Source organism: Arabidopsis lyrata, assembly GCF_000004255.2.
Source record: "Arabidopsis lyrata subsp. lyrata unplaced genomic scaffold ARALYscaffold_1, whole genome shotgun sequence".
Taxonomy (NCBI): domain Eukaryota; kingdom Viridiplantae; phylum Streptophyta; class Magnoliopsida; order Brassicales; family Brassicaceae; genus Arabidopsis; species Arabidopsis lyrata.
The window spans coordinates 23956341-23982105 of NW_003302555.1; the positions used below are offsets into that span (position 1 = coordinate 23956341).

The window sequence follows — 25765 nt, forward strand, 5'->3', positions numbered from 1 at the left end:
ACTAGATCTAGGAATTCGCGTCGAGAGGTGGAATTACTGATATTAGACTTGTTAGTTAGCGCATCGAGAGGTGGTTAATTAGTCATTAGTGTTTTGAGTTCTAGAACGGTTCAGTAAATAATCCGAATCAATTTGCTAGATGTACTAATAGTTTATTTCCTGAGAATTTCTCTAAACCTAACGTTTTAATTCATTTATCTTTTCACCTGAAATCATTGCTTGCTTTTGTTTTATTTTAATTCTAATTATCTTATTTAGAATAATTTCGAAACTTATAACTCATTGTGTGAACAAAAAACTTTGTGGAATTCGACCCCTAAGTGCTGCAATTGACCTCTTAATTTGAGAGAGTAGGCTTTAGGATCATTTTGACCTGTATCAGCGGGATAACGCGATTTAGTGGAGTCGAACTCATATGTGGAAGATGTAGTCAAATGGACTTAACCACTTGACTAAAGGCACATCCCCAAAAGCGTTTATACTTAACAGAGTAACAAAAGTAAATCTTTACAAAACAAACATACCTACCAATTTTTAGATAACAAGTATTTAATTATTGGGGGCAATTTGTTACATTCACAAATTGGTGAACGTAAACGCAACATATGGAGTAAGATTTGTATAAGAGCAGATTATTGTCATAAATATACATTTTTGGATTTTTATAAAAAAAATACTTGAACAAATCATTTAGCTTAGTTTATAATAATCATATCATAGTACTTATGTTTACAGTTACACCTTTAATTTTTTTTTTAAAACATTATTAGAAATGTCGTCAAAAAAATTACGTCGCATTTAAACACATAAAATAATGTTTAAATGCTGCTTTAGTTGTTCTTTTTAAATAAAATTAACGATATTTTCAATTCTGTTATTAATTAAAATAAAATTTTACAACTAGACTTGGAAACTAATATAAAAATGTAATATGATTTTTCTCTTTTATTATTGGTTGAACTGAATATATGTGAAAACTCCTTAAATGAATGAGCATAGTATATAAGTAGACATAAATAGTTTGAAGTATGGTGAAAAAAAAGAACACTGCGTTGAGAAAAACCTTAGTGAATACAATACACATTACATTGTTCCAACTTCAAAACAAAGGCACTCTTAAACAAAACACATATAATGAGATAATAATACAAAATCTCTTAAAACATCAAACTTGCCAACCAAACAAAACCACCATATAGGATATTACTACTTAGTTAGGCGGCTTGAAGAACTTGAGCTTAAGTCCATTGGTAACCATACTCCAAATCCCACCTATGGAGAATGCCAAGCTGAATGCAACTCCCAACCAACCTAATCCCCAGTGGAAATACCAATTGAAACTGTATTTCGCCGGTTTCTTAATCAAGACCCACATGAAGCAAGGATAAGCAAATGTGACCGGGAGCGTGAGTCCACCGAGTAAACCCGCGAGACTAGATAGGAAAGGGAGAGCAACACCGATGAAAAACGAGACGAAACCGAAAAAGACTCGGAAACCTGATCTGACCCAGATCGAACACGGCTTGTTGGTTCTGCTTGTGTAGCCAGCCTCAAAGCTGTCAAAAGCCGGCATAGAGTATATCTGAAAACTGCTCAGACAGCTGAAGACTACTAGGAGAAATGCCGTCGCTAATAAGCCTCTCGGAATGTCGTGAATGTGGAATGCATATAAAGCAGCAAGCATACCTCCTGAAGGCATCTGTAAGACCAAGAATAATTTACATAAACCAATCGGAAACCGAGTCAAAGATCAGGAAATAAACTATTTTGGTTTCTTAAAATATAAATTCTTTGATACATTTTGCTTAAAAATCCTAGGCCAAACCATAAATAAATGATATTAGTGTTCCATTCGGATTCTATATTTCACAAACATGAACAAAACACCAGATTAAACATCCTTTATTGACAAGACATAGACCAAGGATATAGTAAATGGAACTTACAAGGTTCCCATAAGCCCAAAAGCCTCCAATGGAGATTGGAAAGATACACAGAGCAATGAAGAAGTAAGAAATTTTCGCTCCTCTCCACATTGGTACATGAGCTGGATGCTTAAACGTTGATGGCATCGTCGACTACAAAGTGTTCAAAACTCAGAATAAGTCACAAGTGACAAGTCAACATGTGCATTATCTATAGACAGAAACATTTTGCATTTTTACCTGAATTTCCAGAACCAAGTTGTGACCTCTGAAGGCAAAAGCTATAATGCCAAGAGCATTCAAAACAGCGAAGAGTGAACCAGAAGTCGAAGGCATAGAAAGAGGCTCGTATGAGATAGTGGCTGGTCTTGGTTGGCTCACAGAGAGAACCCAAACCATTGTGGAGTAAGTTATTGCAGTCACTGCTCCTATTAAGGAGAGTCCCGCAATCGAATTGAGGTTTGGAAGCTGAGACAGAACGATGCACAGAGATGTAAACACCAAATACCATTCGACTGTTGTTAACGGGTTCGAGGTGCATAATGGACCGCAAACTATTTGGAAGAAGAGTTTCATTGTCTCTCCACCAATCAGAATCAGCGCTGTCGCGGTTCCTGCTGATAAGTAAACCGTAGGAAACAGTGCAAGCCAAACTCCCAACCTTTCTCCTGTTCCAATCAAGAGTCCAAGACTTTAGCAATAGCAGGACACAAAGTTAGTATCAATGAAACAATTTCTTATAACTCAATTTGTTATTTATCTTCTTACCAAATGCAGCTTGTGCAAGCTCGACATATCGATTGTAGCGCTTCCCGGGGACAGCTTCGTGCAACTGAACTAGAATCCACAGTGTGTAGAGTTGCCAACAATAAGCTATTGTCAAGGATAGTATTCCCCAACTCCTGTAACAACAATAATTCACTTCTTAAATAACAATCTTAATTACTTGATCGCAATAACAAATATCCATAACTAAGCTAAGCCATTGAACTAACCAATAAAAATTCTCAACCTTAAAGCTGTAACAACTTATTATTTTATTTTTTTGTCACCAAAACTATAACAAGTTATACTTCAAATGTTTAAACTTGCAACAATAATGCATAACGTTTTATCCTTTTTGACTGTCAATTACATTAGTACCTACTATATACCAGAAAAAAGAAGAATAAATTATATAATAAATGTAAATTTGCCGGAAATTAACAAGAAACAAAATAGACGATAAAGAAGGCTCTGTCTTAATCCAAATTAAAGCAAAAAGTATGTCTGTGAGTATCCACATGAGTAATGATGGAAGCATGACAAATTAAAGAAAATAAGAAAACCAAAATCTCTACTGCAAGAATCTCAATGTTTCCAAAGTTAAAAAAAAGTGAATTAGTCAATATATTATTATTTCCGACAAGAAAAAGAAAAAACATTTTTGATTTTTGCCCAAAAATGTAAAGTAAACCCTGAAATTGGATCTGAACACTACAGAGAGTTGAACCCTCGCCGTTCACTAATAAAAAATAATCTTGAAAAAAAGACTAAACACAAACTTCAAGAAAAAAACTCAAAAACAAGAAAAATATTTATTGGAAAAATCAAGAAAAACGCAAACGCACCAGCCAAGAAACGCAAACGCGACGGGAAGAACAAGGGCTTGGAAACCAACACCAGCGTTTAGATTGTGAAACGCAGCGTAATGAGCGTTTCCATTACGAGACTCAGTGATTGGAAGCCAAGCATCTTGTGGGTTTAGCTTAGTAAGATGACCAACTTCTTCAAGATACCCTTTCATGTTCACAAGAACTCGTTTCATCGGTGTACCAATCGGACTCAAGAACCTCGGAGATATGAAAGAAGTCGGAGTCCATGTCGCCGACGATGGTTTGGTGGCCGGACGAGGTGATCTTTGACCGGAGGGAGTTAGAATCTCCGGTGTTGAAACTCGTGGTGTCGCTGGTATTGATATTAGCTCTGTCTCGGGTCTTTCGTCCATTGGAGCAGGTGAAGAGTGCGAGAAGAAATGATGTTTTTTTTTTCTAAACTATCACTCTCTCACTCACTCCCTATTTAGAGGGGATTGTTTTTATTTTTAGGATAACTTTATTGGTATTGAAACAAATTTTTATTTAATTACAAAAAGATGACAGATTAAAACTAACGAAATTACAATTAAATGACAATGAAAGTTGATAATTAAAGAACATGACATGATTATTTATAATGGTGTAAAACAGTAACAATTTTTTTGTAACATTAGGACAAAAGTAACCTCTGCATCAATACAAAAGTTCTGAGCATATGTTTGTTTGACCAATAAGTATTATGATGGTGAGATCAAAATTTTGAACATTATGACCAACTTGTTTATTCCTTTAGCAAAAAATTGACATGAAAATAGGTGTTGATGATGACAATTGTAACGCCCCGACCACCCTATCAGTGAACATCCACATCCTCTCTCGGGCTTGTGGGCCCACGTCTGTCCGACAGTCGGTCCGCTATGTCCGGTAGGCTTAATGACTTGTTTACTGGACAATGGACATCTAAAAAAATGTTTGGATGATTGAAGGTTTAGCGGACATCTAAAAAAATAGATTAGGAGTTAGCTATATCTTCGTTTTTATAATGAGTAAATAAATACAAGTATGAAAAATAAATTGATCCACATAATTGTAATAAGGTTCGGTCGTTCAACCTACATTCATGTAATTGGAACTCGTCCAAAAGACAAAACAACTAGAAACAAAAAGCAATCACACAATTGCACACGCATTTCAAGTCCATCTCTTCCGATATACCATTATTTTCTATGCGTGGACTCTTCATAGTCATACTAACTCTAAACTGAACTCTATCCAAACCTAGATTTTAGTCATGCAGAACTCCGTAACACCGGAAACTCCGACGTATAACCGTCTAACACCGACAGCCTCAAACTTCTCACAATGTCTATACATATATTTTATAATACACTCTAGTGTGACATTGACATCATGGTTTGACATTTTTCTGTTCTGGTCGGTGTAAGACCATCAGCAATGGCAAATGTGTTTGTGTGGATGTAAGTATTTTTTTAGTATTATAATTTAAAGCAAAAGAGAAAAGAGAAAGAGAAAGAAAGAGAGAGATAGAGAAAAAAAGTGTTACACCCGAGTATAAACTTACACCCGGGTGTGAAGAGAGAGACAATTTTTTTGTTTTTTTTAATACTTACACCCCAAGACTCACACCCACCTGCTTACCCACTGCCACGCTCTAAGTCTTCAAAGTTCAAACAATGGTCTCTTCCTATTTATAATCAAGAGGCCTAATAAAAAAACAGGCAACAACCATTATACATGTTTTTTTTTGTCTTAATTTCCAAAAATTTCTTTTATAATCTAATGTTCATAGCTTCTTCTTCTCTCTAAAAAGAACAGCAGCCGCCGTGGTTTAGGGTTACGGTTCCGGTGGCTTTTTCAGCACCGGAACCGGGGTCTTTGTTTTTTCTTTGCTTTAGTTATGTTTTATCTTCCTTTCCATCATGTCTAAATCCTTTTCTTCCAACGGTTTCAGATTTAGATTTTCAGATCTAGAATTATAAAGTCTAAATCTTTTCTCCTTTGAGTTTTGCTGCTTGTTTTAGTCTATTTCAATTGCAGCTTCAGTTCTGGCCGATTCAACCATGGCAGAGGCAGGTTCTATTCGATCCTTCACCGCCTTAGATGTAGTTTTCTCACCTTCCAAGTTCTTGATCTCCTTCCTTTCTTCATGAGACTTTTCCTTTAGGTCTCGGGGTGTTGTTTTGTCTCACCGCCGTTCGTGGTAAGGAGAGTCTTGGATTCATTTCCGTTTGTGGGTTTCTTTGTCTCAGATCTGGTTCTTTATTTTCGATTTAGACTTTGTAATTTTATTTTTGAGTCTTTGGATCATGAGTCTGGGAAGTTTTGGTTCATATGTGGTGTTTTTACTTGTTTTGGGTTTTTTCCCCTTTGGTTTTCCGTCATTGTCTCCGGGAGTTTTCATTTGCTCGCCGGCTTAGTTTCTGGAAGGATTGTGTTCCTTGCCGGCTTTTGTAATCCACCCTTTGTAATCCAGCAGTGTATTTCTATCAATGAAATCTTTATTTTCAGTGAAAAAAAAAAAAAAAAATCTAATGTGCATAGCTTCATTTTTCCATGGTCCACTTATTGGCCATTTTGCTCATATCATATTCACGTGATCATCACTCATTCTGGCTTCATTATCTCTACATCACACAAATGTTGTGTTATGCTCTAAGTTAACTTCTTATCTTATCAACAATTAATTAAAACAGAATCAAGAAGACTTCAGCATCGTGGACTATGATGATTCCTAGTGGTTCAGAAAAGTCATCCGAAAGAGATAAAATGAAGTAGTGGAATATGAATTAAATGGTAGATAGAGAGAAAAACAGTATGGAGAGTAGAAAAATCATGAAAAATAAGCTCTCTCTTCCTTATTCCACCAACTTAGCTTACATAACTAATTTCGACACTTATAGCGCATTTGATATTGCATGATTTGGGTTAAGAAAACATTCTTTTAGATCCAGCTAAATTCAATAATTCTCCTAAAATGGATTATAAAACATTCTTTTAGATCCAGCTAAATTCAAATTCTCCTAAAATCATTTAGACAGAAAAATAAATTTTGTTAAATCAAGCTAGATTAAAAACAAATTATAACACCAGCTGATACATAAATATGTTTAGTTTAGATAAAATAGATATGATATGGTAATTTGGATATATAAATAACAATCCAAACGAATAAAACTCAGGTTTGTGTTCGGGTATTTCAGATAATTACGAATCTGAATATAGAAATCTTGTTTTTAGAAACTTTCTATAATTTTCAAAATCTTTAAATTTCTATATTTTATTGCTTTAGGAACCTAGGTCAGATTTGAGTTCAGATATTTTAATTCTAACATTTTCAAGTGTATATAGTAATTATAAGGGAGATTTGGAAGGTTACAATAACACTTCTGGATTTATGTTTCTAATGGCTTGAATATATGTCTCATGGAATTTAAGAAAACAAAAATTGGTTGAATTGTCAATTACATTAGCAAGATATGATTGTGTAATGTAACCAACACACAAAATTTGGATGATGATGATGCTTATCAATGGGTAAAAATCAAGTGTGTGATAATATTTCAACTATCCATTAATTCTTTTAAGAACTTAATAGGCCATGGACGCAATAAGCAAATTGAGAAACTGTTTTAAATACTTGAAATATTTAATTGAGAAAGACAACGTGAGAATGATACATTGTAACACATTATGATTTAACCCTCAGTATATCTCGGGATAATTGTTTTTCACAAAATTATACCTAAATCAACTTTATTTGACATCTCTAATATTATAATATTGGTGGTTTAACAAAATAATATAATGAGGATTTAGTCCGTATTATAGCGCACAGTAGTAATATTTTAAATTTATATTAAAATATATCTCTGGTAAAATAACTATTAAAATTATTCCAATTATCTCTAAATAGTATCTCATTTATATAATGTAATTTATGCATATTATTAGTCAAGTTATTGAGTTGATTATATTCTCATAGATAGAAATATTTGTCATTTCGAAATATGGTTTTTAAGTGATCAATAATTTAATATTTTAGGTATAAAATCCATCAATACTTCAACATTTTGTTCAAAATACTATAAGATAAGACAATATTCTCTTTTTGGTTATATGGTATGGTTTGATTGACTTTGTGTTTTCTTTTATTCAAATTTCCATTAGTGAATTATACTAATGAATAGGATTACATAACATTTTCTAATATGGGATGTGATCTAAATCTGATAACACTAGAGATTTTTTTCTTAAAATATTATTTTTAATATATAGTAGATTTTACTGAAAAATTGTTAGGCAAAATTATTATTTAAATGAATAATAAGAATGATAATTCAACATTTTCTACTCCAAAATTTCCCATAATTTATCTTACCATCCAAGTTCATTTGAATTTCAAATTCTTCTGACATTATCTTGTCAAAAAATATTAATTACTTGTATTTTATTCCTTTTTTTAAATTCAAAATCTTCTATTCTGACCTACGTTCCAAAATCTTTTTTTTTTTAATCCAAAATCGTATATTCTGACCTAGTTATTTTAAGTGAAATAAGACATGATATTATGTTTTCCTAATTTTCTATTCACTACAAAAATATCAAGTTCACGGTCTATATTTGATTTCAAATGTATCTATCATAAAATTTAAAAAATATAACATTTTACGCGCCAAAAAACCGTTAACAGTTATCATAAGTTTACGCGGGAATATTTAAAAATATAATCAAATGTAAAACAACAACAACAACAACAAGAGATCTGGTTATTACTTCTTTTATTATTTGAGCACAAACTATAGCAAATGTATTAATCATTTTTCTAGGTTTTGATTTTGCATTTCAACAATTAACATACAAGATCCTACAATTATTCATGAGTTCTTAAGTTTTCTTTTTTTATATAACACCAACCCTAGATCTTCGGTTTATAACCAGATCCATTAGTATATTTTTTATCAAAAAATTCTTTAGAGAAACTATTGAAAAACGAAAATGGACCGTCATCGATCTAACAAGTAACGAAAAAAGTAGCTCTTAATTTAGTGATTTGTCGTATTTCGAAGTATAATAATGAGTGTATCTTTTGCCTTTTTTTTTTAACTAAAATATATCTTTTATTAATAAGATGCAATAAAAACAAATTACAAGAGAATAGAAATTCAGATAAAATAATAGGAACTACAAACCATAAAAGAAGCTTTGATACAACATTTATCCTCAATCCCATAAACTCTTAAATCGTTTTGATAGAACAATAGTTCTCACAGCTTCGTCCAAAGAAAGTTTTACTATGATCTTACACAAAATCTCGTTTGGGAGATCACTGATGCGATCTTGAGTATGGTCTACATCAACGATAAGACTTATGCCTTGTGAATCGGATGATGATTGAGATTTCTCCATGGGTTGAAGAAGAAAGAAAAGAAAAGATAAAATATTATTTTACTTTAGATTATTCACATGTAAGAGAAAAGTGAGATGAGAAGGTTTATATAGACATGATGAAGTTTGTAGTTAATTACAAGGAGATAAGAAAGATTAAATTGAGACAGTACAAAATATTTGAGATTGTTGTAAAACTTAAAAATCTTATCAAGTAAAATGTATATATTATTTCATTTGAATATAGCTTGAATTCGTTTTCCTTTTACACCCAAAATTATGAAGGAAAATTAAACGCTTTTCTTCCTGGAAATGATATTTACTATATAAATTTGTTTCTTTAAAAAGGAAAACAAGAAGAACTTGCTAGACAAAAATTAATACTCCTTCCGTCCCACAAAGATGGATTTTTTAGAAAAAAAAATTATCCCACAAAGATAGAAGTTTTGTGTTTCCAATGTCAAATTTAAAACAGTTTGCCTATTTTACCTTTATTAAACAACAATAAATAATATACTCTTTAAAATGTGTTAAAAGGTTAAAATTGTCATTATACATTATTTCTTAAAGAATGTGAAATTTCTAAAAAATCTATCTTTGTGGGACGGAAGAAGTATTAGATTTCAGAAGCAAATGTAAAAGCGGATAATCTTGCGACTGTCAAAGAAAACACAACATGCGGCTCTTGGATATGGAGAAAGATGCTTAAGTACCGAGACATGGCCAAAAATTTTCATCGGGTGGAGGTAAGGAGTGGAGAAACCACGTCCTTTTGGTATGATTCATGGAGTAACCTGGGTTGTCTCATGGAGAAGCTTGGGGAACGGGGCTGTATTGACCTGGGTGTTGGTGTCGGATCCCGCACCAGATGTTTGGGACCAACCAAAGATTGCCACCTAGTCAGGATAACGGCCCATAAAGGATAAAGCCCATTAGATCCACAAGTCAAAAGAACAGTCGAAGTGGTTATCACTATAAGGAGAATCCGAAGTGACTGCACCTCAACACCACTCCGGAGACGAAGTCATGGTTAAATCGGTTCAAGGACATTTGGGCCAAAAGACGAGGCCCATGAAGATCAGAATCAATTCAAATTGAACGTTTAACATTAAAGTCAAAGATCAAAACGGTCACATTTAAGAGAGAATAATTGTACTTAATTAGCCCATTAAATGTCATTCTTCTATGTATAAATATAAAGGCCAACGGCCATGTAAAGGGGGATCGTTCTCTGAAGCAAGAAATACTATAGCAATTTTTGTAGCAATTCATAAGCATTTTACATTCTTATTTTTGTCCCTCAAGAATTATCTTCCCTATTAATAAAAATACTTGAGTGTGTGAATCCGACATCCACATTTTGGCGCCGTCTGTGGGGACAGAGGATTCTTGAGTGGTCAGATTTTTCTTTACTACATTCCCGAGATAAGCAGCAATGTCCGGAGGAGACGCCGTTGAGACATCATTGGCCGAAACCCTCAAAGCTATGCAGCAAACCATGTCGGACATATCACAAAAGTTCTCGGATGTGGAAAAGGCTGTCGATACGTTGCAAACATCCCAGGTATCTCTTAGTCAAAACGTCAATACTATACAAACTCGTGTTCGCTCTTTAAGTGCAGGAAATCCTGTGGGAATCCGAAGGAGGATACTCAACTCGCCAAGTTCCGTTGCGCGAAATGAAACCAGCGGACAAACAACTCCTGGTACTACTAATAATGTAGTTCAGCCATTGGATGGAGAGGCACAGCTCGAAGATGAAGCTCAACTTGCAGATCAATACGAGCAGGAAAACCTCGACCAGTTCGAGACTATGAGGAAGGTTAGCCAAGAACTAAAAGAAATGAAGTCAAAGTTCCATCAGGCTACAAGTTCGAAGCCGGATATTAATCGAGTCATTGAAGAAGCTAGGCGAACACCTTTCATCTTGCGAATTGCGAGTTTGAGAATCAAAGATTCCCGGAAGCTCAAGTTGGACCCTTACAGCGGATTGGAGGATCCAAAGAGCTATCTCGCAGCTTTCCTGATAGCTGCCGGAAGAGTCGAATTGGATGAAGCTGATGAGGACGCAGGTTACTGCAAGCTTTTTTCGGAAAATCTATGCGGCCAAGCTTTAATGTGGTTCACCCAATTAGAGCCGGGTTCGATCAGCAATTTCGACGAGCTATCAGCTGTATTCTTAAAGCAATATTCCATCCTTATGGATAAAAGCGTTTCGGATGCCGATCTTTGGAACCTATCACAAGGATCAAATGAATCACTTCGAGTTTTCATCACCAAGTTCAAAGGAGTGCTATCAAAGCTCCCAAGAATCTCACAACAATCAGCTTTATCTGCCTTACGAAAAGGATTGCGACATGATTCAATATTTAAAGAAGATTTAATACTTCATAAACCAGACACAATTCAGGATGCACTCTTCCGCGCAAACAACTGGATGGAGGTAGAGGACGAAAAAGAAAATTTTGCCAAAAGAAATAAGCAAGAGAAGCCGGCAATCACCGTCCCTACCAAGAAGTTCGAACCCAGGGAGAACAAAGGACCAAAGAAATTTGGGTCGCAACCCTTCAACAGTACCGTCGGAAAGCAATTCCAAGGGAAAGGAAGATCAAACACTTGGGTCCGTGATGAAAGTTTATATTGCGACATTCATAAAGTGACCAGACATTTAACCAAGGATTGTAGCGTTCTTAAAAGGCACCTCGTAGAGCTTTGGGCCAGTGGAGATCTTTCCAAATTCGATATAAAAGATTTTGTGAAGGAATACCACGAAGCAAAGAAAAATTCCGAAGATCAAAATTCCAAAAGACCAAGGTTAACCAACGAGGAAGAACCAAGGAATTTTAAGGGTAAGATCAATGTTATTCTAGGAGGTTCCAAATTTTGTCGAGATTCGATAAGTTCTATCAAGAAACATAGACGAAATGTCCTACTCAAGGCAAGCTTGAGCGAAGAAGTCGATTTTCAAGGTGCATCAATATCATTTAATGAAGAAGAAACGCGGCACCTCGAAAGACCTCATGATGATGCTCTAGTCATTACCCTTGACGTTGCCAACTTCGAAGTATCAAGGATCCTTATAGATACAGGCAGTTCGGTCGACTTGATCTTTTTAAGTACCTTAGAAAGAATGGGAATTAGTCGGGCGGACATAGTAGGACCTCCGTCTCCATTAGTTGCATTCACAAGTGAGTCAGCCATGTCTCTTGGGACAATCAAGCTACCGGTCCTTGCCAAAAAGGTATCGAAGATCGTGGACTTCGTTGTCTTCGATAAACCCGCAGCTTACAACATCATCCTCGGGACTCCCTGGATTTATCAAATGAAAGCAGTCCCCTCTACATATCATCAATGTATCAAATTTCCAACATCAAGAGGAGTGGAAACAATTCGGGGAGATCAAGAAGCTTCACGGACGTGTTATCTAGCAAGCCACCGTATGAAGATTCAATAGCAATTAACGAAGCCCGCAAAAGAGGGACTAAGATCAAAATTTCCTAGCGGACAGAAAAAAGATGATGTAGTAATCGAAGTGGTGTTGGAAGAAGACAAACCGGACCGGAAAATTCGAATTGGGGCAACTTTGACTGGCCAAATAAAAGAAGCTTTGATCGAACTCTTGAGGAAAAACAAAACATCGTTTGTGTGGTCAGCGGCGGACATGCCTGTCATAAATCCAAGTATAATTTGTTATGAACTAAACGTGGATCCGAGCTTCAAACCTGTGAAACAAAAAAGAAGAAAGCTTGGAGTAGAGCGAGCAAAAATAGTAAATGACGAAGTGGATAAACTTTTGAAAATAGGGTCCATAAGAGAAGTGCAATACCCGGAGTGGGTAGCAAACACTGTCGTTGTCAAGAAGAAGAATGGGAAAGATAGGGTTTGCATCGACTTCACAGACCTCAATAAAGCATGTCCCAAAGACAGTTTCCCGCTCCCGCATATAGATCGACTTGTAGAATCCACCGCTGGGAATGAGCTGTTAACATTCATGGACGCCTTCTCGGGTTATAATCAAATAATGATGAACCCCGAAGACCAAGAAAAAACGTCATTTATCACTGATAGAGGTATCTATTGTTATAAGGTAATGCCTTTCGGTTTGAAAAATGCAGGGGCAACTTATCAACGGTTGGTTAATAAAATGTTCCACCATCATCTCGGGAAAACAATGGAAGTCTACATAGATGATATGTTGGTTAAATAGTTAAAGAAAGAAGATCACGTTAAGCATTTAGAGGAATGTTTTGATATTCTCAATAAATATCAAATGAAGCTGAACCCGGCGAAGTGCACATTTGGAGTCCCATCCGGAGAATTTCTTGGCTATATCGTGACAGAAAGAGGGATTGAAGCCAATCCAAATCAAATTAACGCCTTTCTGAACATGCCATCTCCAAGAAACTTCAAGAAAGTACAACGGTTGACTGGGCGGATTGCGGCTTTGAATCGTTTTATCTCGAGATCAACAGATAAGTCGTTACCTTTCTACCAAATTCTAAAAGGAAACAAAGGATTCCTTTGGGATGAGAAGTGTGAAGAAGCTTTTGGGCAGCTTAAGGCATACTTAACCGCTCCACCTATACTGTCCAAACCAGAAGTGGATGAAAAACTTTATTTGTACGTTTCGGTTTCAAACCACGCGGTTAGTGGAGTCTTGGTTCGGGAAGACCGCGGGGAGCAGAATCCAATTTACTACGTAAGCAAGTCAATGATGGATCCGGAAACCAGATACACAATGATGGAAAAACTCGCACTCGCGGTGGTGACTTCGGCTCGGAAGCTGCGCCCATATTTTCAATCCCATCCGGTTGAAGTATTAACCAACCAGCCACTCCGAACAATACTTCATAGTCCAAGTCAGTCCGGACGTTTGGCGAAATTGGCGGTGGAATTAAGCGAGTACGATATAGAATTCAAAAGCCGGATCAGTATGAAGGCTCAGGTTTTAGCAGACTTCTTGACCGAGCTACCAATACCTGGAACGATAGAGCAATCGGAGAACCAAACTTGGAAATTACATGTAGATGGGTCTTCAACAAAGCAAGGATCCGGAGTGGGAATCAAGTTGGAGTCTCCAACATCAGAAATTCTAGAACAGTCATTCCGATTGTTATTCAATGCCTCCAACAACGAGGCAGAATACGAAGCTCTGATTGCCGGACTTCGATTGGCACAAGGAGTTGGAGCTAAGGAAATATTAGGTTATTGTGATTCGCAATTAGTAGTTAACCAGTTTAATGGAGACTATGAAGCCAAGGATTCAAGAATGGAAACGTACCTCGAAGTGGTGAAGGATCTATCTAAAGATTTCTCGAAATTCGAATTAATCCGCATACCTCGGGGGGAGAATACAACTGCAGACGCACTTGCCGCATTGGCGTCAACATCAGATCCTGAGTTGAAAAGAGTTATTCCAGTAGAATGCATTTTGGAGCGAAGCATTCAAGACAACAAAGAAACCCTCGTCGTCACAAGGTCTCGAGCAGCGGCACGTGACCGTGGCGAACCAGAGATCGAACCTCCGCCCAACAAACGGAGGAAGTCAAGGGGATCAAACACATCTAACAAGGAACCTGTTGTCTTAACAGAAGATGTGATTCCAGAAACGATATTAGAAACCGAGCCGTTAATCGAGGAGGATGTTCTTGAACCAAACGAACATCCCGAACCGGAGCCACGAGTATTTCACAAGGTTGACCAAATTCCGGCTAAAGACTGGGGGGCTGACTGGAGGGAGCCAATATAGCACTACATCATGACAGGCGAGCTCCCAAAGAATAAGTGGCAGGCCAGGAAAATGAAAATCGTTAGCGCGAAATTTTGTCTATCAAAGGATGCATTATATAGACGAGGTGTCAGTGACCCTTACCTATTATGCATTTTTGGGCCCGAAGTCGAAATCGTCATGAGCGAAGTGCATAAAGGATTATGTGGGAGTCATTCATCAGGAAGAGCTATGGCTTTTAAAGTTAAAAGAATGGGATACTATTGGCCCACTATGATCACGGATTGTGTTAAATTTGCCCAAAGATGTAAGCGCTGCCAACTCCATGCACCATTGATCCATCAACCTTCGGAGTTATTCTCTTCCATCTCCGCGCCGTACCCGTTTATGAGATGGTCAATGGACATCATTGGACCATTGGACAGATCAACTCGAGGTGTACAATACCTTTTGGTCTTGACGGACTACTTTTCGAAGTGGATTGAAGCTGAGGCATATGTTGGCATCAAGGATTCAGCGGTAAAGGCTTTCATTTGGAAGAATATTATATGTCGACATGGAGTTCCATATGAAATAGTCACCGATAACGGGCCACAATTCATTTCACAAGAGTTTGATGCCTTTTGTGCGGACTGGGGAATCAAAGTCAGTTACTCTACTCCACGATATCCGCAAGGAAACGGTCAAGCTGAAGCCGCGAACAAGACGATATTGAGCAATCTCAAGAAACGTTTGAATCATCTAAAGGGAGGATGGTACGAAGAACTCCAACCCGTCCTATGGGCCTATCGTACAACCCCTAGGCGACCTACCGGAGAAACTCCATTCTCTTTGGTTTATAGCATGGAGGCAGTAGTACCAGCTGAACTCAACGTGCCCGGACTTCGCCGAACAGAAGCACCATTAAATGAGGAAGAAAATTCAGCAATGCTTAATGATTCACTAGATACCATAAATGAAAGGCGTGATCAAGCTTTGATTCGGATTCAGAATTACCAGCACGCAGCAGCCCGATATTACAATTCTAAAGTTAAAAGTAGGCCGTTCTTCGTGGGAGATTATGTGTTAAGGCGCGTCTTTGACAACAAAAAAGAAGAAGGTGCCGGTAAACTCGGTATTAATTGGGAAGGACCTTACATTATTACCGAAGTGGTTCGGAACGGTGTTTATAGGTTGAAAGATTTAGAAGACAGTCCAGTCAAGCGACCTTGGAATGCGATCAACCTAAAGAAGTTTTATGTTTAAAGCTACATGCATTTTTTATGTACATGAACTACGGTGTGGCTTGATCCCGAAATGGGTACGTAGGCAGCTCGGAAACGAGTTCAACTATTAATAAAAATTTGTTTTATTTCTTTATTAAAGGAAAAGGTTCGGCTATGCGAACATACAAGAGATTGGAATTAGAGCGTTTATTCAAAATGGAATATCCCTCATCGAACACTTCGGGTTATGGAGATCTTGTTGACGAGCAGAACACTTCAACTCCTTGACCAGCAAGGTCGAGGATTGGCATCATGCAGTCCGGAATTCGAGCGAAGTCAGAGATTCCAAGCTCGACCCATTCTCCAGGGTGAGATTCAAGGACGTGAAGGTCTCTTGACACCGTAGTAAGCCTGCGCTGCATCCGATTAATCTTCTTCCGGAGTCTCCTCTTTTCCAACGTAAGCTTCCGATGTTGAAACGCAAGTGCCTCTATGAACGCCATCGCTGTTCCTTGGTCTCTGATTGGGAGATCCCTGATCAAAGCACATGGAGCTCGGATCTGGGATCTTAAGAAGCCGCGAGGTGGAAGAGGCCGCCTATTTGGCTCATTTCGGGCATCTTCGTTCATCATTCCGATCCTGGAGAAGTCGGGCATAGATTCTGACTATGTTGCATGGAAACGGAAACGGAAACGTGGAAGCGAAACGTTTCAGAAACGGGAAACGATTTTTTTCTAAAATTAGGGATTGGAAACGTTTTGGAAACGTATACATATACATATATATAATATATACATATATATAACATTAACATAAAACTATAAAAAATGGTTTAATTAAACAATACAAGTCCCAAACATCAATATTAAATAGGTTAACTAAAAATTTAAAAGATAAAGATTAAAAGATTCAAGTTCAAATATTTAATTTAGACCAACATTTTCATTCTCATCTTTATTAGTTTCATCATAGATCATATAAAGATGCCTCCAAATCTAATTTGTCGCTAGAAAGATCTTAAAACTAAGAGTCTTCCAAAATTAGTTATATGTATTATAAATCTTAATATTTTTAACTTTTATTTATTAAGTTTCCAAAGTCAATAAAAAGAATTTGTCGCGTTTCCATTTTGGAAACGTGAGTTTCCATCGTGTTTCCAAACATAGATTTTTAGGAAACGTGTTTCCGTGACGTTTTTCGTGTTTCCGAAGAGTTTCCGTTTCCGAAACGTTTCAGAAACGGGAAACGGACCTCGAAGAGAGTTTCCATGCAACATAGGATTCTGAACATCGAAGGTTGAACTCCATACCTGCTAAAATGAAAAAGAGTGGTAAGGAGAAAAGAGAAGTTGAGACTATAATTTATAGGAATGTCATATTCCTAGGAAGCTGCGGATTCTATCGTAATAATGGAGTGATTCGCGGAAAGATTTATGCCCTTGAACCGATCCTGCATTAAAAGACGCATCTCCGAGAATATTTGAAGAGTAAGGAAAATTGCAAATGTTTCCATAAATAAAAAGGGGCCGAAGCCCATTACGAGTTCAAAATAAGTGAAGAAATTAGAGAACATTTATGGAAGAGGCTCAGGAACAGGCTCCTTCATCGCCGGTTTAGTTTTCGAAGTGGACGCCTTGTTCTTGGCATCCACTTCGGGATGATCCCGAACGCGTTTCCGACTGGTGCTGGTCTCCTCCTCGTCTTCTTCCTCGCTATCGGATGGAACGGTATGGACCGGAACATTCACGGGACCCGGAACTCCTTTAGCACGGAGATACATCCGGAGCATCTTCGGGATCTTAGCGACAGAATCAAAGTTCCGCCATTCCCATTGAAAGGGGTCACTTTCCAAATCCCGTATCTTCCTCTCCACCCGAGCAATGCGAGCCTCGAGTGTTTGCCTTTTGAGGCCTAGCCGCTGTCTCTCTTCACACAAGCGACGGTGTTTGTCGGCGACCTAGCATAAAGATGAATGAATAAGATGAAACAAAAGTTTTTAATCAAAGACGACAGATATTAACCTTGTCAATAAAGTCGCAAGCCTCTTTCTTCTCCTTTGAAGGAAAGTGAAAGACGGCGTGAGGGAAAAGAACGCAGGCCGGTTCAAAGCCGTCGCCGGACAAGAAGAGTGGGCTGCCGGGATCAATAGGAGCTATGTTTTCGTTTTCCATTAATATGATGTTATGAAGTTTCTTGAGGAAAGATCAAAGCCGGACAAACTCCTATTTATAATAGGGTTAAGGTTTGCCTTGGGAATGAAAATTCAATAATGGTGGCGTGCCCTAGTGGTTTAAACCATTTTTGGAAAATCGAGAAAAGACAATTATTGCATTAAAGACGAGCCGTTTTTCCTACTTTCAAGAAATAAGAAGGGAAAGAGCAACCGTCGCATTAACTACAAAAGTTTCTAAGGCCCAAGCCCAATAAATTTGCCGAGTTGACTAAACCCGAAGTGGGGAACTCGCGTTAAGCCGAGCTCAGTTCTCGCATTCTAAAGAGAAAGGTCTGATCAGCCTAAAAATCTCGAAAGATAACCACAAGGCCACAAAAGGTTAAAAGCGGACTTTGCAAACCCGCACATAATTTTAACCAAACCCCCTTGGGGTCAAAACCTAGAAAGGTTTAAAAGCCTCCTCAGGCAAATATCTTGTTCAAAAGAAATAATAAAGCCTTCTTAGGCAAAAACAAGTTCAAAATTAAGTTTTAAAATAAATGGGACAATCCCCAATTTAAAGTGGACGCAGCCACTATGGAGTAACAGCCACCTCGGACTCCGGCTCGGCAGTCGAAGTTTCATTCGCCTCCTTGGCTGGCGCTTGGTCAGATGGGGCTCCTGGTCCGCCCTCCATAGTACAACCATCCTCCGGGGTGACCGCCGGTGCCGCAGGAACTTCGGGTGGGACGACATCTTCCGTCTCACTTGAGCCTGGGAAGGACAGTTCCAGTCAATTTTTTTTTTAAAAAAACATAAGGTGAGAAAAAGGTAGTAAGTGTCGGGAGCCAAGCGTTACCTGCCTAGTCTAGACCCGATTCACTTATAGGAGGCGATTCAGTGAAGAATTCCTCGAAGTCCTACGGGTTGAAGGTCGAAGTAGGAAGAGCTGCCAAGCGACTCCGCTTTTCTGAAAGATTAGCCGACAGTTCGGTCCTTTCTTGCTCCTCGGAGAAATCTGTTTCATGGATTTGATCCAACAGAATCAGGTTGCTCTCATGTTCCTTGATGTCTGATTCCAAATCTGACCTAGCCTTCTCAGTCTGCATGAAGCGGATGGCCCCTTGGATCAACTCCATCCCGCGTCCCTTAACCTCCTTTCTGGCCTTCGATGCTGACCTTGCTAACTCGAAATCACGCAACTTGGCGATCGCCTGGTACTTCGCGTGAAGCTCGGTAAGTTGGTTGTTCAGGGTATCGGCGGATGATTCAGACTCATGAAGTCTACCCTGAACATCAGAAAGTTCATCCTGGAGTTTGTAATTCCGATCATACTGGTCCTGTAGCTCCCCCTTTATCTTCGCAAGCTCGGATGTTAGACTATCGACCTTGTCCTCCAGATCATGCTTGGAGCCGGTGGAAGAACGGAGTTCAGCTTCAAGAGCAGAAAGTTTTTTCTTCCACGTGTCAATCTCCTTTTCCCGACCAATGACCAACCCCTCATAATGCTCAACCATGTCATTAAGCTCGCCGTTAGCCTGGTATTATACATAAAACCGGAATGGTGAGTCAGTTCGAAAAATGGCAGCACAATAAGAAAAATAAAGCGGAACTAACCCGAGATGAATGATGAGCATGAAGCAAGTAGCGTTCACGGATCGCAGGGCGCCACTTGTCAAAATCTGGCAAGATCGCGCCCGATCGGGTCTTGAAGCATCGGAAAACACTGCCTTCTTTCTCCATAGCTGTGAAGGAAGAAGAGTTGTAAAAATTAGAATCTAAGCAGAGATAAAAACTCTTAAGCGTATGTAAATCGTCAAACCTGAAAGTGATTTGATTTGAGGGACAAGAGCAGGCTTTAACTTCGAAAAAGCATCTCGAGACTCGGAATCTCCCTTTATAGGAGATGCACTCCGGGAAGTCTTCTCGCTCTCGGGCTGGGAAGAGGAAGACATATCAACAGGTCGAGGAGGACCCATTGGTTCAGTGGGAGAGGATGATCGTGGTGAACGGTCAGTCCGGGCTCTTGATTTCTCCCTTCGCGGAGAGGAATCACTACGAGATGACTTGTCTCTCTTCCTGCGAACCAAGTTCTTAAGTGGTTCATTGCTAAAATCATCTCGGGGAGGACGAGGAGAATCACGACGAGGAGATCGGTCCCTCCGATCGTCACGACGTTCGCGACGAGGAGAACGATTGTCACGACGTTCGCGACGAGGAGTTAATCTGAAAGCAGCGTCGGATCTGGCTCCCTCGGTGCTGTTGTCATCAACCAGCAGGGTCCTGCTGTAGTCTTTTTTGTCGATGGCGGCCGCAAGGAACGCCTTATTTTCGTCACAAGCCTCTGCTATCGGCTTGGAGAGTTTCTTACGCTGGGCAGTGAAGGCCCGAGCTGACATTCCCTGAGTTGAGGGAGGAAGCGGAAGACGATGAAGTTGATTGGGGGGACTCATCCTGAGTTTTCGATTGGCTTCAACGAACCGATCGAGGGTGAAAGAATTCCAAAGGGTTTCCCCTTCAAGGATTGTTTTGAAGAACTTGACGAATTCTTCAGTCGGAAGAGACGAAGCGATGACAGCTGCGAAGTGAAACAACGAGTTTGGTCAGTAAAAAATAAAACAACCAGGAAAGGAATATACGACCTAGTTTCTACCGGGCTTTGCAGTCCACTTCGATGGGAGTACATCGGAAAGATTTCCAATCCAAGTAGGAGTTTTCTTAATCAGGAACCAAGGATGGTGCCAGTTTTCATCCTTGTTTGGGAGGTGCGAGGTGACGTTCCTGTTGGCATTCGGATACGCCGAGAAGTACCCTGTCTTCTTTGACGAACTTCTCACGCTCAGAAGTTCGTTCAGCTCGGGGACCCCAATAATGTAGTCTGCTTCCGCCGTAACGGTTATGATCCCGAGGATGGTTCGGAGAAGATTGGGGGTTAGCTGCCAAGTATCGAACCAGGGCTTCAGGAAGGGGGAAGGTCAATCCGCAGCCCTTGAAGTAGATTTTATAAACGCAAAAGTAGCCGTCGCGATGATTTTCCGGGGACTCCGTAGGGTCGGCTATCTGCGCTTCCGCTATGATTCCAGGGGGAATCTGGCAAAGCCCTTTAAATCGCTCTAAGGATTGAAGGGTACAGGTGGATCTGTAGTGTGGACCAGCTATGTCGTTAGGACGAGTGCATTCGTCATTACTGGAGCCACCTTCAAAGGATGGAGACTCGGGTCTTTCGGAATCAGAAGTCATCGGAGAATAGGAGAAATTTAAAATCCGGCAAAGAGAAAATCGGCGAAGAAAGAGAAGAGAGAAGTTTCGATTAAATCGTAAGAGTAAAAGTGATGATGAAAGAAGTTACCTCACGAAAGCTAAGTGATAATGATGAAACCGCCTTGGGAATCGTGGGGGAAGTGGAAAGGTTTCCCGCTTTAATAGAAAATAATTAAGATACGGTCATAATGGTGACAGATGTCACACTACTAAACATGGATAGCGCCGAAATTAAAGGACTAACGGGATCTTGGCGGGAAAATCAAAAGATTCCTCAGAACGCAATCTTTGGTCATAAAAACATTTAAAGTCCTCCGAATTGGAATGGCACTTCGAAGAACTTGGGGGGCTAATTGTTGGTGTCGGATCCCGCACCAGATGTTCGGGACCAACCAAAGATTGCCACCTAGTCAGGATAACGGCCCATAAAGGATAAAGTCCATTAGATCCACAAGTCAAAAGAACAGTCGAAGTGGTTATCACTATAAGGAGAATCCGAAGTGACTGCACCTCAACACCACTCTGTAGACGAAGTCATGGTTAAATCGGTTCAAGGACATTTGGGCCAAAAGGCGAGGCCCATGAAGATCAGAATCAATTCAAATTCGAACATTTAGCATTAAAGTCAAAGATCAAAACGGTCACATTTAAGAGAGAATAATTGTACTTAATTAGCCCATTAAATGTCATTCTTCTATGTATAAATATAAAGGCCAATGGCCATGTAAAGGGGGATCGTTCTCTGAAGCAAGAAATACTATAGCAATTTTTGTAGCAATTCATAAGCTTTTTACATTCTTATTTTTTGTCCCTCAAGAATTATCTTCCCTATTAATAAAAATACTTGAGTGTGTGAATCCGACATCCACACTGGGGATTCCTTTATCAAGTACAGAAAAGGAAGTGCTGACTATGACTCGCAGAAGGAACCATCGACATAATCTCCTTAATCTGGTGGAAGAAGAAATTCAAAAACAAAGGTTAAACCAGAGAACAATGGACCGTGATATAGCATTGTGGAAAGGAAAAAATGGCTGCTTTCGTAAGAAGTTTATAACAGGAGAAACATGGTCGTTGCTGCGTATTGCTAAGCCACCGATGGAGGGACATAAGGAGATATGGTTCTCTTATGCAACCCCAAAATTTGCGTTTCTTACTTGGCTGGTGTTGAAAAACAGAATCTGCACGGGGAAGAGAATGTTGAAATGGACTAGTAATGTGAATCCAAGTTGTATTTTTTGTAATGTACAGGTGGAGACAAGGGAACACCTATTCTTTACATGTCATTACTCAAAACAGATTTGGAAGACTTTGGCAAAGGGAATTCTCTTAAACAGATTCTCGGAGAGTTGGAGTGAGATATTAAAGATCCTCGCGGAAAACGTACTTGACAAAACAAAGAACTTCTTGTTAAGGTATATTTTCCAGAACTCCATACATTCGATTTGGTGTGAACGGAATAGAAGAAGGCACGGAGAGCAGCCCTCATCGATAGAGGCACTTGTGAAGATGATAGATAAAAATGTCCGAAACCGGTTGAGCACGATCCAAGGAGGTGGAGACTTGAGGTTTGAAGGTGGAATCCAAGTTTGGTTTGAATCAAGGCAATAGAGTTCACAAGATAAAAAGTTCTATTCAATTTGTTTTTTGAAAAATTTAGCATTCTATATGTATAAACGTTTATTTTTCTTTGAATATAATTTAACATTAAATTCAAAAAAAAAAAAGCAGATAATTTGGCACGAAAAATTCGTTCCGAACCGCTTCATGTCATATATGTAAACAACATTCCTCATAAATGATTCTTTTGAGCTCTAAGTAATTTCGGATGACAAAAAAAATAAAATAATAATAATAATATTAGATTTCAGAATACAAAAAGAATATTACAAATAATTGTTTTCAGGTGCATAAGAAATACAAATATATATCATATGTGTGTTTTGATCACGTCTTGATTTGAAGATAAAAATATGAAATAAAATTATTTGGTAGTATGTAAATCTGTGTAAAGTGTAAACAAACGTTAGTGTTGATGTTTAGTTTTTACAAATGTTATTCACAATTAAACTTAGCGAATATTGTCACTTAGAACCAAAATGTCTTCTTTGCTTTTTTACACATTAAGACGAGATTTATTGCATGAGTTGGAACTGTATATATGTAGATTACACTCTATAATATATGGGTTGTGAGACTAAGCGTAAAATAAGGGGCCTTATATTTCCTTCTTTTTCACATAGTTTTTATTTTATTTTGTTTAAGCATGTGTTTTCTTTTGTAGTTTTTATTTATAATTGAAAGCTTTATTCTCCTAACAAAAAGTAAATTTAAAGCATCATAAAATTGTTACAGTTATTTTTCATAAACTATAACTTCATAAAATATTTAATTTGTAGTGTATGTAAAAAACAAAAGTCACATATGTGCATATTGTTGTATATATTTGGTCAAAAATAAATTTTAAAAAACATATATGTGTTTTTGCCAAAAACTCTTAAAATAGGATATGAAATCATAGTTTTAATCATAAAACCATAGTTATAGCAACAGTATATAGAAATGTTACTTGTTGTCTAAATCTAAATTTAAATATTTAAAAATCAAAATTTAAGACATCTAAATTATGTACACAATCATATATATCAAAATATTCAATCAAAAATTAAAATATTTGACGGTAAAAAATTATATTTAAACAATATAACTTGATTTCAAAATTAAAAAGTTATAGAGATTATTACAGGGCAGTTGAAAATTTCGTAAGATAATAGTTTAGATTGTTTAGACAGCAACGAGAAAAACAAAAATATGTGACCTATTTGTTTTTTTTCTTTTCTATTTATGTCTTTTTATCCGCATAAATTGAAAAAACCAAATGGACAAAGTTATGGTACTTAAGAAATAGTTTTATTCATTGTCAATATTTACTCAAGACATAAGATAAAAAAATAAAATAAATGATACTTAAGATATAGTTTTATTCATTGCCAATGTTTATTGCATATATATTTCATCAATGTCAAAAATTACATTTTTCAGTTTTATTTAATTATTGTTGCCATGTACTAAGGGGGGAGAGCGATGCAATAACAAATATGTATAATTCATTTTTTGAATATGCCGCATTCCATAAGCCATATGATATCTATAAGTGTTTTATCTAACAAATCGTGGCAATGAATGATACATGGAGAAGAGGGAAGAGAGAAAGAAGAGCGAAATTGTATAATTCATTCGCCAAATATGATGCATCCTACACGTTATATCCATAAGTACTTTATCCAACACAATCATTTAAAAAAGATTTCTAGGTAATTGATTAAAAGAATATATTATATGCTAATTTGATTTAAGAGAGAATTTTACATAAGATTATTTGTAATTGTGTTAGTAGTAATGCAACCTATATAATTTGAAACATGTATCTAAGGATAGGGTTGTAATACATGTAAATCTATCTAGTTAAAATGATTGTACCTTCAATCTATATAGTTAATAGTAATGCAATCTATCTAGTTAAAATCCATGTTCTAAAAATCAGTCGCCTAGCCGCTGATCGGATGGGGACCGCGGCGATTTTGTCCAAATCGGTAAAAAAAACCGGTGATCCGATTTTTGTCCGCCTAGCCCGCCTAGACGGCGCCTAGCCCAATTTTTTTTTTAATATATTTTTTTCTTTTTTGGATCTAAAATTCAAAACGTCTCACTAATGTTTATAATTTGTATAAAAATCATAAGTTTGACCTTAAATTCTTGTTTTGAAGTGTTTAATGCAATTTTAAAAACAAGATTATATAAATTTCTTATTTATAATGGATTAATATGTATTTAAAATATTAAATAGCCTTAAAACTAGTCCCCGATTAATCCCCGTTTAATCTTCGATTTTCTTGCTAGGCGCTAGGCCCACCCTCACCGCCCGACTAGCGCCTAGCGATTTTTTAAACATGGGTTAAAATGAATTATTATTCTTTCTTTTTTTTTGTTCAACAAAAGGAATTGATAGTGTGGAAGTCCCCTTCGCCCATTAGTTGATCAAGGGTTACTTAATGTTTCTACATCAAGAGGTCTGGAGTTCGAGTCCCAGATACCGCGATTTATTAATAAATTTGCAAATTATTGGAGGCAAGTATGTAGGAGATCTCCAACGATGCACAATTATAGCCGTTCGCCAGGATTCTACGCAGAGAGGAAAGTTTCGCATGGTCGTAGATCATTGAAGGTGTCCGTCAAGAGCATGAAGAAGGAAATGTCGGATGTTGTGGATCTAATAAAGGTTGGAAAGAATTGTCTATTGTAGAATCGTCTATGTAATAGGTCTCATAATTTGCAATAAATAATAACTCGAGACGATACAAAAAAAGGAATTGATATTTAAAATCTAATTTTTACCCGTAGATAATAAAATTATGATACATTTGATCCAACCTGTGTTATCGCTTTCCAAGGGAGGAATACGAGTCTAGTAACGGTTTGAAATAGATAACAAGTATCAATGCCCAATCCCAT

At 37.7% G+C, this 25765-nt stretch overlaps 4 protein-coding genes across 4 annotated transcripts; all 4 read right to left on the reverse strand.

Annotated features, from left to right (window-relative positions):
- Nucleotides 1-1029: 1029 nt before the first annotated feature.
- LOC9327441 (lysine histidine transporter-like 8) lies at nucleotides 1030-4139 on the reverse strand. The gene is made up of 5 exons (XM_021014393.1): nucleotides 3536-4139; nucleotides 2694-2827; nucleotides 2166-2593; nucleotides 1947-2078; nucleotides 1030-1699 (listed from the first exon to the last, which is right to left on the reverse strand). The coding sequence occupies exons 1-5, from the start codon at nucleotides 3910-3912 to the stop codon at nucleotides 1211-1213; spliced, it is 1560 nt and encodes a 519-aa protein (XP_020870052.1). The 5' UTR covers nucleotides 3913-4139; the 3' UTR covers nucleotides 1030-1210.
- Nucleotides 4140-5414: 1275 nt separating this feature from the next.
- LOC110224444 lies at nucleotides 5415-5745 on the reverse strand. The gene is given in 3 exon segments (XM_021010510.1): nucleotides 5415-5540; nucleotides 5543-5599; nucleotides 5677-5745. Coding segments are annotated over 3 exon segments (252 nt in total).
- A 2912-nt stretch (nucleotides 5746-8657) lies between these two features.
- Nucleotides 8658-8929, reverse strand: LOC110224742 (putative F-box protein At1g47702). The gene has a single exon (XM_021011622.1). It carries the CDS (start codon nucleotides 8927-8929, stop codon nucleotides 8744-8746), a length of 186 nt encoding a protein of 61 aa, XP_020867281.1. The 3' UTR covers nucleotides 8658-8743.
- Nucleotides 8930-17413: 8484 nt separating this feature from the next.
- Nucleotides 17414-17785, reverse strand: LOC110224779 (the record flags this gene model as incomplete). The annotated part of the gene is made up of 1 exon (XM_021011848.1): nucleotides 17414-17785. A coding segment is annotated over one exon (372 nt), but the record flags the coding sequence as incomplete, so codon positions are not given.
- Nucleotides 17786-25765: the final 7980 nt, after the last annotated feature.